General features: G+C 34.0%; 5 protein-coding genes across 5 annotated transcripts; 2 read left to right on the top strand and 3 right to left on the bottom strand.

Moving 5' to 3' along the window:
- The first annotated feature begins 573 nt into the window (after positions 1–573).
- On the top strand, positions 574–1812 carry LOC132937106 (uncharacterized). The gene is made up of 4 exons (XM_061003932.1): positions 574–1391; positions 1448–1540; positions 1604–1660; positions 1720–1812. The coding sequence occupies exons 1-4, from the start codon at positions 705–707 to the stop codon at positions 1810–1812; spliced, it is 930 nt and encodes a 309-aa protein (XP_060859915.1). The 5' UTR covers positions 574–704.
- Positions 1813–2053: 241 nt separating this feature from the next.
- LOC132939313 (uncharacterized) lies at positions 2054–2858 on the top strand. Its single transcript, XM_061006408.1, has 2 exons — positions 2054–2717; positions 2775–2858. The coding sequence occupies exons 1-2, from the start codon at positions 2112–2114 to the stop codon at positions 2856–2858; spliced, it is 690 nt and encodes a 229-aa protein (XP_060862391.1). The 5' UTR covers positions 2054–2111.
- Positions 2859–3559: 701 nt separating this feature from the next.
- Positions 3560–4305, bottom strand: LOC132942313 (uncharacterized). Its single transcript, XM_061010616.1, has 2 exons — positions 3667–4305; positions 3560–3595 (listed from the first exon to the last, which is right to left on the bottom strand). Exons 1-2 carry the CDS (start codon positions 4303–4305, stop codon positions 3560–3562), a joined length of 675 nt encoding a protein of 224 aa, XP_060866599.1.
- Positions 4306–5497: 1192 nt separating this feature from the next.
- On the bottom strand, positions 5498–6393 carry LOC132942306 (uncharacterized). Its single transcript, XM_061010603.1, has 3 exons — positions 6213–6393; positions 5839–6159; positions 5498–5742 (listed from the first exon to the last, which is right to left on the bottom strand). The coding sequence occupies exons 1-3, from the start codon at positions 6301–6303 to the stop codon at positions 5498–5500; spliced, it is 657 nt and encodes a 218-aa protein (XP_060866586.1). The 5' UTR covers positions 6304–6393.
- A 4016-nt stretch (positions 6394–10409) lies between these two features.
- On the bottom strand, positions 10410–15265 carry LOC132942299 (uncharacterized). The gene is made up of 10 exons (XM_061010590.1): positions 15250–15265; positions 14994–15053; positions 14871–14936; positions 14761–14817; positions 14638–14703; positions 14505–14564; positions 14374–14448; positions 11816–14126; positions 10869–11770; positions 10410–10423 (listed from the first exon to the last, which is right to left on the bottom strand). Exons 1-10 carry the CDS (start codon positions 15263–15265, stop codon positions 10410–10412), a joined length of 3627 nt encoding a protein of 1208 aa, XP_060866573.1.
- Positions 15266–15589: the final 324 nt, after the last annotated feature.

The raw sequence follows: 15589 nt of genomic DNA, 5'->3' as shown, positions 1-15589 counted from the left end.
ATACTGCAACCTCTGGTAATTACATCCTACGTATTTTGCTGAAGATGCCATGTTTCTAGTCAAACATATTATTTTCAACACAATACAATTATATAAGAACAACAGTAGTAAGTGGGTCCATAGAGGCGACACTCCACTCCACACAAACTCCACCGCCACACATACTCCACCCGTACCGACCGTCACTCCACCCGTGGCGACCATCACCACCACTCCACCGTCACACACACTCCACCCGGACCGACCAACACCACCCCACCTGGCAGTTCACCACTCCACCCCGGCAGACCGCCACTCCACCCGGCAGACCACCACCACCACTCCACCCGGACCGACCGCCACTCCACCCGGGGGGCGACCACCACCACCACTCCACCGTCACACACACTCCACCCGGACCGACCACCACCACCCCACCTGGCAGTTCACCACTCCACCAAGGCAGACCACCACTCCACCCGCCATACCACACAGCACAACCCTATCACGCGTTATCACAATACAATTAATATGTGTACGTCAGAAAGTAATTATTTAAAAAATATTCGTGTATAATGTTCGGCTGTCCACCCCCCACTACCTCGGCAGACCACCACCGCCATCAACCTCCCTACCCCGTATAGCTGTAACCCCGACTGAACCACGCGCAATCTTCAGTCGCAGTTTTCCTTTCATAGTGACAAGTTGTAACACAGTGTATAAAAATGGCTTCAAGCAGTGAACGGGTATACAAATATATTGCGCCTGCACCACCGGCCGAACTCATCGACTGTACCAACTACACAATCGATTTTGTAAATCGCAAGTTTTTACAAGTCGGCATCGATCCTACACATGAGTTCAATGTCTCTGTACGCATAATTACTCCGTCGCGTTTTGTAAACATTTCCGTGGACTTTTTGAAACGTATATATTCATTGATGGGGCATATTCTATCACATATACTGGATACTACAGTAAAATACAAAAGATTTATTTTTCTGGAGAACGAATTTGTTTTGCTTACGTCTATGATATATAGAGGGGAGTGTATGTTGGTGATAGAATCAAAAGTTGAACATGGATGTAGAATTTTATTAAGTCCGAAAGAACTAATGGCAATTCAAAACATGGAGTGGACTATTTTCGAAACCGTAAGCAGAAAAACGATGGTCGTACGGCCAATGATTCTATTACAACTTGATCAGATAACGGAATATTTTAAAAATGATTATAATATTGAAAAAGACGCGACATTCGAAGAATTTGTAGCAATAATCAAAGGAATTCAAATTGAATTAATATCTAAACATGTACCGAAGAACAAATATAGTTTTATAAATCAGATAAAACTGCTTGCAACTGACCAACTAGCAATCGGTTGGATGGAGAAACTTAATAAATCATTAAAAGTATGAATGCGTGATTTTTATTTATTTTAATTATATTAAAGTATCTATTTAATTAGGGTGTCGAAGAAAATTACGGTCCGGAAGATTTCTTCTCGCCTCCGTTTACTCAGAGTTGTATGTCTCGGCCATGCAAACAGTCAAAGAAGACGGTAATCTTATAAATAATAATAATAATAATAATAATAATAATAATAAATATACTTTATAATCAGGTGAACGATGAATACGATGGACCCGCCCCCGCCAGAGACGAAACAAAAAATTTAAAAGTAAAGAAAGTATATTATAATCATTTGAAACCTTGAATATAATTGTATTAATTTTTTAGGATTTTTTCGAGACATATGATTCAGCGATGACACCAATAGAAGCCGACAATATAGCAGACGAAAACAGTTGTTTTTCTCAATATTTGTTTTGATATTATATCATATAATTATGTCATATTATGTCATTATATGTTTTGATATACAGTTTGTATAATATTTAAAAAATAAAAAAATCTTTTTTCTCTAAATCATATATGTTTTTACTCCCGCCCATAAAAGGGGCGGGACCACCTTGAGATTCACCTATCTAAATACACCCACCCCATTAATACTAGCGGTATTAGCGCCCCCGGTATCACACCACAAGACAGTCGTGAGTCTTCCGTCAAACGAGTCGCGTGTGCCTTATTACTAACTTCTTTCGAGACAGTCGTGAACGTACATAACAAAAATGGCTAATAATCTGATCGATTGTACTACATTTTTTGTTGATAGCAATATTTTTATAAATATAGGATTAGATCCTGATTTTTTGTTAAATTGCGTTATATGCGTCTCAAATAATTTGCAGTGTGTTAAAATGAGTGTTGAATTATATAAATCTCTAAATATAGCTCTTAACAACATAAATTTTTTACTACCATCTCATTTACTGTTGGAGGAGTTTAAATTGATATCAATAGAAGAATACAACGGTGACAACGTTCTCTCAATAAAGTGTTTGCAACAGGATCAAGATGTGCAATTAACTAAAGAGAATGTTTTAAGGATCTTGCAATTAAGTGATGCCATTGAAGAAGTTATTCAGATGAAAAATGTATACACACGGTCTACTGCATTAAATCAGGCCAGTAAAATTGCAATGTATCTTGGAAAGGAAATGCCGTTACCCAAAGATACAAAAATAAACGATGTTGAAGATTATTTGACCCGTATCAATGTCCAAGAATTGAAAGAACAACTTCCGTTCGCTGGTCTTTGTTTAATAGCAGATTTGAAGATTAAAGCAGTCAAACAATTGGCAAGGGGTTGGTTATCTTCTTCGATCGAAACTAAGGTAATACAATTTTATTTTTACATATTATTTTATACTAAAGAAAACAAATTTTTTTAGCCTGAAGTCAACAGGCTGACGACGAGGGCATTCCTAGCACGTAAAAGGGCAAAAGCAACCCGCAGATTAAGTTTTCATCTATAATATTTTATTATGTAATTTTCATATTGTTGTCAATAATTTATAAAACTTTATATTTACAATATTGTTTTTTTTTTTTTTTATTTTTTTTTATGTCATTATTTTTGTATTAAAACATAATGTAATATTTTATTGTAATATGACATTTTATTATATAATAAAAAGAAAAAACATGAAATTTAAAAAAAAAAAGTATTTTTATTTTACAAACTATTTACAATTTTCTTACATCACCATTAAATGGATTATAAGTTATAATTTGGTCGTGTAAGATGAGACAATAGGCTGCAGTCTTTTCAGGTATGGTAATATCAGTCTCAAATTCAATACGTAGGTCCACGGTTGACGACTTCACATTGTCGTTTTGATGCGATAGATCGACAACGACGATTGGTACATGGTTTTGATAAATATGTTTTGACAGTAACGGCTCGCAGTAGTCTCTTTCGTAGTAAGATTTTTGAAAATCTGTGTAAGCTTTATACAGTATCGAAGTTTGTTTGTTTTGGAAGTCTGCTCGGAAATCTTCGTACGGATACGCTTCAGAATTTAAGTAAACCTTAAGATTTTTCAACCTACAGTGGTCAAATCGACCGGCATCGAGTGTTATATTATTTTTTCGATCCGTTTGAAATCCTATCAATACAAATCTAGGTTTTTCGAGTAAATTGCTAGACTTTACAGTCCACGAATGTGAAGTATTTTTAGGTAGCACTGGATATTCGCAGAGATCCCAGGTTCTGAACGCACACGATAACGTTTTACGAGAATCCAATATTTTTAACAGTCTTAACTTTTCTTTATCACTAACTTTGATAATAGGCATCTTCCATAATATCTTAGTCAGTTCGACGGTAATTTTTTTATTTTTCTCAGAGTTATCAGTAACGTGTAATGTGTCGAAATCGGTTGACGAGCGATTCAAAATCAATTGTTGATTACAATTAAGTAATATTTTTTTGTAATCTTCAAAAAATCCAAATAGATGTTTCAGTGGAACGCAGCCGGTAAACACATTGTTGGCCATGAAATTTTTATTATTATCGTTACTACCCAACGACGACCCCCAAGCCGCATTCTCCAGCGCGTTCAAGTCGTTTGGAGTATATGAACAGTAACCTTTCAAACAAGACGAAATTCCGGGTGATTTTATTTTCTGTACTTCTACTCCGTTTATCTCGTATCGCATTTCGGAGAATAAAAACGCCAATCCATTATTCGAAAAACTAACGTCTCCAACAGCATCGGTAGGTTTATTTACTTTTCCCTCGATGTACAGATAACTCTCACACGGAAAAGTGTAAGAATCCATGTTTAAAACACTTATCCTAATTTCATCGTTATTAGAAAAAGACATGTTTGAATATGGGGTGAACGAATGATAATTCTTTTGTGTTATTTTACACTCGTCGACATAGCCGGCTGCTACGTCTAAATACGAGTCATCCATGATTAAATTTTCAAGGAACGAAGAAAATTTAAATTATTTTTCGTGAGTTTGGTTTCGGGTTTTTTCGGTTTGGATGTTGACTTCTTGACTGTAGATACAATACTGATGGGTGTTTTGATTGTAGCTCTTTTTATATTGATGTTAAATTTGAGTGCCATACCCACGCGTTATTTGCAAGCGAATCGTAATTGGTTCGCCGCGTAGATTTATTAGACAATCGTTCTGATCTTTTAATACGATATTTACTCTAGATATTGAAGTCGTGTTGAGACCATAAAAAACTGGATGTCTAGGTACCTCGACGATTTTATAGCCTGGTGGAACAGATGGATAGAGTTCGTGTATGATCTGGCTCGGTGCTCCGTCACAAAATGAACCAGTAATCAAGTTGCACTCTACTTTTATACTATTGATTTTCATTATTTTGACCGTACTTTCAGATTCATGATTAAGACCCGTGGTGTATACAACATTTCCGAAACCCAACAATTTCGCTATGCTATTCTCGACGCCCAAGTCCACATCATGACTACACGAGAGCGTACACTTTAATGTGGTATTGTTTGCTTTTAATTCAAACCAATCGACATATTCGGGCACATTTTTTTGTATAAAAGACTCTAAATTATCAAACTCATACGACCCCGTAGGTATGATAACGTAATCATTTTGACCGATAATATTTCGGAAACCGATAGTATTGCAACCGGGTTCGATGTTTGGTATCGAATTATTTGTCTGTAAGCTCAAAAGACATATTTGTGCTGTGTTTTCTACTTCTAGTGGTGGAAAAATATCGCATGACAATTCGCTCGAGTTCCCGTTTAACGTCAACGTGTACATGATAAGAATTTTAAACACAAGTGTCCGCAGTTTGTAGTATTATATTTCTGATCTCTGTTATAATTGAAATTAATGTCACAGCCGTGAAAATATTTTTGTACTTCTAATGGAGGTTGTAAATTTCCAAAACTGTCGTAATAATAGACTTGATTTCCGATTTTTTTATACGCTACCCAGTGAGTGCCTGTACCGCTTTCCGAATCCAAGTTAACAATCGCTGATTCTATTCGTTTGGGACGTTCAGATAACCTGTCTCTAGTAAACACGCCGATGAAATGAGGTATTTTCATTAAGCGGGCTATTTTTATAAGTTCGTAATCGTACAGTGCTCTTCTGGGTAACGTAGATATTAGTTTTTTTTCGCTTTTTTGCCTCCACCTCTTTTATATGGGGCGAGATATAGACCCGAACCGATTTTGTACGAGTTGCCCTTATACGGAGCGAGATATAACCCACCGCCCAAATGCGTCGGTGTGTTTCTTTTAAATTCATTGGCCAGCTTAACTACGTTGGAAACGCCGCCAGTTAGAGCTCCCAAGGCCGATAAACCAGCAAAAATCGGAATAAGTGGCAACACGCCGCCTTTTTTCGGAACTGTTATTATTCTAGGAACTTTTGTCTTTTTATTTTTGAATGTTTTTCGTGCGACGGCTACACATTTTTTACTTAATTTCATCAGGTTTTTTTCACCTATATTTTTCTTTATAGCGTTTTTAACTGCTTTGACGCCCGCTTTAAACCCACATCCAGCTCCGATTTTACGTTTTGCTTTCATGGCTGTTGTCACGCCCCAAGCCACTGCTTTTTCTTTTAGACTAGAATCTTTTGCCTTGAACCTATCCCAGGCTCGCTGCTCTAATATATAGTCGGCCTCGTTACGATCTGTGATAGAGTTACTACGATCGTACGCAATATCGTGATCTCTACACGCCGAGTCCAAGGGGTTGATTCCTTTATCTCCGTGAGCTAAACGTTTTTTCAAATTTGTTCCCGGTCCACAATATTGATAACCTACACAGATACATCATAGTTTAAATGAATTTAAAATAATCACCAACACTTACCGGGCACGTGAATCTCGAGTGGTAATTTGTTTATAAGCGTGTTGATGAGGCCTCCTCCCTTATTCTTGTTGTTTCTTCGTACGAGTGACATTGTGTACTGATTACATTCTCATTGCAACAAAGATATTTATATATAAAAATGAAATTAATTGAACAAAAACTAAAACTTGCAGTTGAAAACGTGGACCCACCTACATCGATTCAGAACTATAGACATGGAACGCTTCTCCCCAATACGATACGAGCGCTTATTGTCGGTCCTTCTGGCTGCGGAAAAACCAATTTAATTTTCGCTTTACTAACCAATATAAACGGAATAAGATTTCATAACGTTTACATATATTCTAAAACATTGGATCAACCGAAATATAAAATGTTGAGTGATATTTTATCAGGAATTGATGGAGTACAATTATTTACGTTCTACGAAAACGAACAAGTTATTGAACCCGAGAAAGCCTTACCAAACTCTGTGTTTATTTTCGACGATATTATTTCAGAAAACCAAAAAATCGCTAGAACATACTTTTCCAGAGGTCGACATAATTTAGTGGATATTTGCTACCTGGCTCAGAGCTATTCAAAAGTACCTAAACAACTTTTGCGTGACAACGCTAATTTTATTGTATTATTTAAACAAGATGAAACTAATTTAAAACATGTTTACATGGAGCATTGCTCTGGCGATATGACGTATACTGAGTTTAAAGACTTTTGCACGACATGTTGGCGTAAGGGGAGATTTGAGTTTATCGTAATTAATAAAGACTGCGAACGCGACGACGGTCGATATCGTCACGGGTTCGACACATTTGTCGTTATATAAACCAACGTTTTTATAAAACTTTGTCATTTGCAAACATGGCTGGTAATGGTGAAGTACTCGGAGAATTGATTAAAGCCAAAGAAAACATTAAACGCAAGTATACAGCATTAAAACACGGTAAAGCCGATATTCATTCATTGGTATCAGAAACATTATACCCGATTATCGAACCATTGAAAGAAATTAAGCGAAATAAACCACCAACATTTCAACCTCAAATCGCAGAACTCGATTCAAAAACTATAAACGAAACAGGAGACACTTTAGATTCTGAAATTTTATTAGACTTTTTAGATTCTTCCAATAGAGACAATAAGTATGGGCCTAAAGCACAATCAAGCGGTGCTATACATTTAGGTAAAAAAGAAATTAAACTTACTGACAAGACGTTGACTATTGAAGATACTTCATACCCGCTAACGCTAGGTCTTAGCAGTTTGATATTTTCGAAAATCCCGAAATCATACACCGCAGACGATTTGAACACATATAAAACTATATTAATTCAAACATCAGCACATTTAACATTAGACGAGAAAAAAATTAAAAAAGGTGGAAATAAATTCACTGATATAATCAAGCCATTGTTCGCATCCGGTAGTGGTATATCTGTAAAACTGCAAAAGCATAATTTAGTTTATTGGAACGACCCTAACGAGTTGGTTAGTCGCTTACGGTTACTTTTGGCCTCTCAAACTGCTGGTAATACAGGCGTTTCCAACGAAATACTTTCAATTTACGAAGAATTGCTTGAAGCAGGCTTAATAAAACGTATTCCAAATGTCTAAACGCGATATAGCAATCGAACTACACAAACCGGCCAGAAAAAATTATACGAGGCGAAGAGTTAATGTGTATGGTAAAAACGATCTATGGCAGGCCGATTTGGTTGAAATGATACCATATTCAAAAATAAATAAAGGTTATAAATATTTTCTAACGGTCATAGATTGTTACACGAAGCTAGCATTTTCTAAACCTTTAAAGTGTAAATCGGCTAAAGAAGTTTCAAATGCAATGTCAAAAATACTACTCAAGCGCTCACCAAAACTATTACAGGTAGATAACGGCAAAGAATTTTACAATGCAACATTCGATGCGTTGATGGAGAAACATAATATACACAAATATTCTACGTATAGTACAACGAAAGGGTGTATCGTAGAACGCTTCAACAAAACTCTTAAGGGAAAAATGTATAGGGAATTCACTGCACGAGGCTCACACGAATGGGTTTCTATTTTACCAAAGTTGGTTGATGAATACAATAATTCAAAACACAGAACAATATCTATGACACCAATACAGGCCGATGCAAATCCTTCATCAGTGGAATTAAAACAGCGCAAAATTATTAACGTAAAAATTAAATTCAACGTTGGCGATTATGTTCGCGTTAGTACATATAAAGGCGTATTTACAAAAGGATATTTACCGAACAAATAAAGGTTATAAATATTTTCTAACGGTCATAGATTGTTACACGAAGCTAGCATTTTCTAAACCTTTAAAGTGTAAATCGGCTAAAGAAGTTTCAAATGCAATGTCAAAAATACTACTCAAGCGCTCACCAAAACTATTACAGGTAGATAACGGCAAAGAATTTTACAATGCAACATTCGATGCGTTGATGGAGAAACATAATATACACAAATATTCTACGTATAGTACAACGAAAGGGTGTATCGTAGAACGCTTCAACAAAACTCTTAAGGGAAAAATGTATAGGGAATTCACTGCACGAGGCTCACACGAATGGGTTTCTATTTTACCAAAGTTGGTTGATGAATACAATAATTCAAAACACAGAACAATATCTATGACACCAATACAGGCCGATGCAAATCCTTCATCAGTGGAATTAAAACAGCGCAAAATTATTAACGTAAAAATTAAATTCAACGTTGGCGATTATGTTCGCGTTAGTACATATAAAGGCGTATTTACAAAAGGATATTTACCGAACTGGTCCACGGAAATATTTAAAATTATAAAAATTAATAAAACGTTACCCGTTACATATCAATTACAAGATTATAATGGAAAACCGATCGCTGGTTGTTTTTACTCTGAAGAAATATTAAAAACAAATTATCCAAACGATTTTTTAATAGAGAAAATAATTCGTAGGAAGGGGAAACAGATATTGGTAAAATGGGTGGGGTTTGACAATACGCACAATAGCTGGATTTATACCCGTGATGTTAAAAAATAATTTCAGTCGCTCTACAGACATGAACGTGTTTGGTAGTTCTCGGGATAGTGAAACAAAAAAATTTATTTCAAATCTCGAACATTCGCTCAAAACGTATTCGTCCAAATTGGTTAAATTTGAGCGTTTACTCGAAGAAAATCAAAAATCCATTCAAATACAAGAAGAACAAACGGAAACGTTACAAATAACGTGTTCAGATATAGCTGAGCGTGTAAGTAAACTTGAAAAACCATTACAAGATATCACAGAACAGTTGAAAAAAATAATCAAGGCTGTCGATATTATAAACAAACTATAATGTCTTCGGCCATTTTGGATATTCATTGTCTTCGCGGAGTCCACATCAAATACGTGATTAAAGAGATGTCTATTTTAGACACGGAAACTTTCGCAACTCAACACTGGATCTTTAAACACACTTCTTTGACACAAGACGCAAAAAGTAGGAGTGTAAACAGTTGGTTACAACGTTTGTATCACGGTTTATCATTGGAATACGGAGATGTGGAGTATACAGAGATACAAAAAATATTTGATTCGTTCAAATTCAGTAGAATTTACGTCAAAGGTTTGCACAAACAACGGATTATCAACGAGTTTATGCCGCACGCCACCGTCTTTGACATGGAAAACTGGGAAAATTGTCCTCGGCTTCGTGAATTGAACGAAGAAACACTACCATGTTGTATTTTTCATATGGAGTTTAATCCAAAACAATGTACATCGTATAAAGTATTTGCATTAAAAAAATGGTATCTTGATAATGTTTAAGATTATAACAATATTTTTTTATTTAATAAACAATAATAATATTTGAACATTGGTTTATTTATTTTTTCCTATGTTTAAGAAGGTTTAATTTAAAAAAAAAATCACAGATATATACAATAATATTTAAACATTGGTTTATTTATAAGGTATAATTTTAAAAAAATCACAGATATATACAATAATATTTAAACATTGGTTTATTTATAAGGTAAAATTTAAAAAAAAAATCACAGATATATACAATAATATTTAAACATTGGTTTATTTATAAGGTATAATTTTAAAAAAATCACAGATATATACAATAATATTTAAACATTGGTTTATTTATAAGGTAAAATTTAAAAAAAATCACAGATATATACAATAATATTTGAACATTGGTTTATTTATTTTTTCCTATGTTTAAGAAGGTTTAATTTAAAAAAAATCACAGATATATACAATAATATTTAAACATTGGTTAATTTATAAGGTATAATTTAAAAAATCACAGATATATTACACAATAATATTTAGTTTTACAAGTACCCCCAAGGTAACGTTTCTATTACGTCACCGGTCGAATACATAACCATACGTTTATCGTATTCCATTTTAAACGTCTTTGATGTTATTATTGTCGCTAATTCCTTAGTTTTTGAATTTCGTATTATTTGTTGAAATCGCAGTTCTATGTCCCTTATTTCATCGTTCATTATTTTTTTCATACTGTCCATATTTAATTTTTGAATATTTTCGAAACTAAGTGTGAATCCTTTTATTTTTGTCGTTGTTCGATTTTCAATATCTGTGTGCGCTATACTTTTAGGGCCTGTAGATACCCAGTCGGTTATATGTATACCTGGTCCTAATTCATCCGTCCACTCGCCTAGCATACACCCCGTCTTCACTTCGACATCATCGTAAATATAAAACACACTATCTGTATCGTAATATACGACTTTCTCGCCGAGATTATCTAACATGGTATATAATCTTAATCTAGCATTCGATGTTGTGAAAGCAGCTACGTATATACTAGTATTATATTCGTGCCCGACGTATTCGTTAATTTTTTTATACGACACTTCCACTAAATCGTCAGTCAAAAAAACTATGTTTTCAGTTTCCAATTTACTGTCCAACAATACTTGGTACCACCTGTCCGGTTTTGATATTATTTCGGTTTTCGTCTGATTAGGCCTTTGTCCAAACTTACCCCAAAACGAATTTAGACATATTTTAGCAAGTGCTCTTAATCCAGGATTTTCTTTTATATTTTCAATGTCCATATCGATTCCTACTGCATTTTTTACTGCTGAAATATAATCATTAACCGTCCGATAGTCATTTTTCCACGAGCTTGTTTCTAACTTAATTTTTAAAAATCGCTTAATATACTCCTTAAATAATGTGTTGGATTTTTTTTCAAAATGTTGCACTTCATAAATTTTCATGATTTTATATCCTTTTTCTAAAGCTTTTTGTACTTCGTCCGTTGTCCAAGTTCCTATAAGTGCTTTCTGCTCATCGTTGTGTGTACATTGTCTAATTTTATCTAGCTGGCACTGTTTACAAAGTGTAAATATTAATTTATTAGTTTTCACCGGAAGTACGGGATGATATAAATCGGTCGGCGGTAGTATTTTGCATTTGATGAAACCATACCAATTTGATTCCGAGTATTTTTTTATTGATGGATTAAAAAATTGTTTAGGATGACCTACGGGGTAATTGTCATAGTACATTACTGTTGGGTATAAACTACACACATCAATGTATTTAATTTTTTTATTTTTAACCATTAACTTTGTGGCATTGGTCCTTCCTCCGAAAAATGCGTCTCTGGGGTTTAGTGGTTCAATTACATCATTTTGATACTGCAACATTTGTTTGTAATTTTTGTGCTTTTTCCATTTACAACTCCACATCTCTTCAACTTGGTACCCTTTTTGTTTCAAATTAATTGTCCGTCTTATCGTATCATTGTATAAATCAGTCATAGTGTTATTATTAACGGGGTTAATATCGTTAGGATTAAAACACTCCGGACAACCGTGCCAGAAACAGCCATGATATTGGTATACTTTTTTCTCTGTCTCGTCGTAACCGTCTACTCTAGCACCGCATATAGTAACTTCTCCACCGTTTAACGCGTGTTTTATATTTTTATTTTCGTTCAATATTTTGCTTTTCAGCCACTTTATCGAATCGTCTGAAAAATTGTCTTTTTTAACATTTTGAACGACTGCTATAGTACCACCGGACAAGTCGCTCTGTCGATAAATGGCCATACAAACACTAGCGATCGTTATATATTTAAAAGGATCAATATTACACACGTCCAAAAATTGTTTTCTCAGCTCCAAACACCCTCTTCGTAATATGTCGACATCCGAATTGCAATATTCTTCCAACTCCAATTGGAAATCGAATACATAATTCTTATTTATCAATTCGTCGTGCCAATTTATAAATGCTGCACGGTGTTTTGTCGTCATAGAATTATAACCGTAATGCGTTTTGTCCGGCAAAGGTCCTACATATCTTTGATTTTCCGGCGTATTAAAAAAATGTGGAAAGTACCCTTTTTTTGCTTCTTTAAGTCCAAACGTTTTCGGAAATTCAGATAATTTTGACTGTATAAAATTATGACTATCTATGAATTTAATGTTTAAGCCCCCATATTTTATTTCGAGCATCATAATTTTGGTCCCGTTACGAATTACTTCGTACTTGACGGTCGGCATATTTTTTAAAATGTACTGTATAATGAAATAGGTGTCGTACGCTTTCGAATTATGTGCTATGTAAGTTGTTCCTTTCATTACTTTGCTCAGCGCCCATTTACAAAATTTATCATTGGCCGAACCAGCGTCGTCTGTAGAAAATACATATTTTCGGCCTTCAAAATCGTGAGCAATAACCATATTTGGTATGTGCGTACCGGTATTTTGCTGAGCTTCATAGTCAAAAAATACATAATTTGTCGAAAACGTACAGTTTTTCTGTTTTTCTGTTGATTTTTCGTTACAGATACATGATTCTACACAATATCCTCCTTTACCGGTTCTCCGTTGCATATAACATTTATGGTCACTAATTCGAATGTTTTCTTGCTTGCAATTATGACATTGTCCATAACCGCAAACACTGGTGTGCGTGCGGTCATTCCTCTGTACGACAAAATTACAACCGTTACATTTATATTCTTTATCACAAACGTTTTTATGTTTTCTTAAACACTCATTATTAACACAATAACGGTTACACTCGTGACAAAAAATTTTTTTACATGTAAAGTTTTGTATGTGATATTTTTCGTTACACAGCCTACACTTTTGCCCAGGTCCATTTTTACAGGCGTGCTTCTTTTTATTGTTATACCCCGTATCGCATAACTCGCAGTAGTATACACGTTCTCTGAACGCTGACATAGAAAAAATACAATGAAAATGATCATTTTTTTTCAAAAGGTAAACTTTATATCTATTTTCAGTTCCTGTGTAGTCGATTTCACAACAATTATCTGCGTTTACGACTTTAACTTGAATTTTGAGTAGTTTTTCAACCTTTGATATGTCACGATACGTAAACGGCCTGCTGTCATTTATTTCTAATTGCTGGCATAGTTCTTTTGTCAAACGTGTTTGAATATCGTATTTACCAAGTCGCAGGTTTTTGATTTGGTAATTGTTTAATTTGTGTCCTAATATAACCGAGGTCTTGTAAGATAGTCCCACTATAATAGCACGGGGGCAACATAGTTCATCCTGATTTTTAATTTGTGCTATACATCTTTTGTTTTTGCTAAATAGGTCCAAGTACTCCCAGGTTGGTTTAGGTTTTCCACCTTTAGGCATTATGATAACTTGAAAACCGAACACCGTATCGTTGATGTTCACTGATTGATCCGACGTTAATATATCACTGATTTTATTTAAAATTTTCTCTCCTGACACATTACACGTCATATTGCCAGTGGATATTGGTGTAAAAAACTTCGGATTGTTGGCGTGCATATTAACGATGTCACCATCAGTGAAATTTGTAATTTTTTTAATATTTTCAATCATATTTTGTAATCCTTCCTCCAATAACGTATTTAAACTAACTATATCTAAATCCCCCGACATAGGTTTTAATGTGATATTATAATCAATCATATAAGCATTATACTTTTTTATAAATTTAGTTTTCTTATTGTTAATTTTCAACAAGTCAGACTCTAAGATGAGCGTTTCAACGTTGTATGCTAGTTTTGCTTTTTTTGCTCCGAGCGGTGTGTCTATGTGTATACGTTTACCTAAAAAAAAATTTGCACTCATATAAAAATATACACTAATATAAAAATACTAAATAAATACTTTGATTAGAAGGTCCAGCTGGTATATTCTCAACGAAAATATCGGGGGCTACTTCAATCATATTCTTATGCTTACCTATAGAAAAAAAAATATGTTGATATATAAATATAAATATAAATAGTTTATCATACTTTTTTCGAAATTATCCAACACTTTAGTGCAATATTCGTCGTCTTCAAACATTATATCATCTAGGAAAATAATAATATTAATATTTTACACTAAATATAGGTACATTTCATACTTATTTCATTATTTTCATACTTATTTCATTATTTTCGAACTTATCCATCACTTTAGCGCAATATTCGTCGTCTTGAAACGTTGTATCTGGGAAAATAATAATTATAATAATATTTGACACTAAGTATAGATAATTTTTCGTACTTGTTTCATTATTTTCGACATTAGTGCACAATTCGTCGTCTTCAAACATTATATCATCTAGGAAAATAATAATATTAATATTTTACACTAAATATAGGTACATTTCATACTTGTTTCATTATTTTCGAACTTATCCAACACTTTAGCGCAATATTCGTCGTCTTGAAACGTTGTATCTGGGAAAATAATAATTATAATAATATTTGACACTAAGTATAGATAATTTTTCGTACTTGTTTCATTATTTTCGACATTAGTGCACAATTCGTCGTCTTCAAACGTTATATTATCATCTAGCAAAATAATAATAATATTAATAAAAAGAAAATATACACACCCCTAACACTACTACTAGGTAAATGTTTACAAATATTTTTCTAAGCTCCTTAAAAATGATACAGGTTGAATAACTACGTATTGCCTAAACAAAACTCCTTAAAAATGATCGATGGGGTACAAAATATTTTTAAGTTATAACCATGTACTTACCGTGATTTTTTTTCATATGTTTTCGTAGATTACCATGCCTATTTTTCGTGTGTCTTTTAAGACTGTCATTTCGAACAAATAAAACACCACAAACCGCACATTTGAATTTTTTTTTTTTTATGACTCTTTAAATGCCTAGTTAAATTATCTTTCCGAGAGAAAACGGATAAGCACTCGTTGCATTTAAACATTTTTAAAAATATAACGTCTGAATGGTAGTGTACAAGTTGACAGACTGACTTGTCCTGGGTCTTTAGTGATTATTATTATAAAAAAGACTCTTTTACCCTGGAAGGGGTAAACATCCCTGGTAGGGGTTGACACATGTAATCAAATGACC

The sequence above is a fragment of the Metopolophium dirhodum genome, chromosome 1, assembly GCF_019925205.1.
Source record: "Metopolophium dirhodum isolate CAU chromosome 1, ASM1992520v1, whole genome shotgun sequence".
NCBI lineage: Eukaryota > Metazoa > Arthropoda > Insecta > Hemiptera > Aphididae > Metopolophium > Metopolophium dirhodum.
The sequence above is the reverse complement of the archived record's forward strand: the minus strand, read 5'-3'. Positions and strand labels throughout refer to the sequence as shown.

Bases quoted from the DNA above. Each gene is read 5' to 3' on its own strand.
- LOC132937106 (XM_061003932.1), top strand. From the start codon at position 705: ATGGCTTCAAGCAGTGAACGGGTATACAAATATATTGCGCCTGCACCA. The intron at 1,392-1,447 runs GTATGAATGCGT...CTATTTAATTAG, and splicing joins AACTTAATAAATCATTAAAA to GGTGTCGAAGAAAATTACGG. The intron at 1,661-1,719 runs GTAAAGAAAGTA...TTAATTTTTTAG, and splicing joins ACGAAACAAAAAATTTAAAA to GATTTTTTCGAGACATATGA.
- LOC132939313 (XM_061006408.1), top strand. From the start codon at position 2,112: ATGGCTAATAATCTGATCGATTGTACTACATTTTTTGTTGATAGCAAT. The intron at 2,718-2,774 runs GTAATACAATTT...AAATTTTTTTAG, and splicing joins CTTCTTCGATCGAAACTAAG to CCTGAAGTCAACAGGCTGAC.
- LOC132942313 (XM_061010616.1), bottom strand. From the start codon at position 4,305: ATGGATGACTCGTATTTAGACGTAGCAGCCGGCTATGTCGACGAGTGT. The intron at 3,596-3,666 runs GTTAGTGATAAA...GTGTGCGTTCAG, and splicing joins GGAAGATGCCTATTATCAAA to AACCTGGGATCTCTGCGAAT.
- LOC132942306 (XM_061010603.1), bottom strand. From the start codon at position 6,303: ATGTCACTCGTACGAAGAAACAACAAGAATAAGGGAGGAGGCCTCATC. The intron at 6,160-6,212 runs GTAAGTGTTGGT...GTATCTGTGTAG, and splicing joins ACTCGAGATTCACGTGCCCG to GTTATCAATATTGTGGACCG. The intron at 5,743-5,838 runs GTGAAAAAAACC...GAATAATAACAG, and splicing joins CGCTATAAAGAAAAATATAG to TTCCGAAAAAAGGCGGCGTG.
- LOC132942299 (XM_061010590.1), bottom strand. The intron at 14,565-14,637 runs GTATGAAAATAA...TTATTTTCCTAG, and splicing joins GTTCGAAAATAATGAAATAA to ATGATATAATGTTTGAAGAC. The intron at 11,771-11,815 runs GTTAATGGTTAA...TGATGTGTGTAG, and splicing joins GGAAGGACCAATGCCACAAA to TTTATACCCAACAGTAATGT.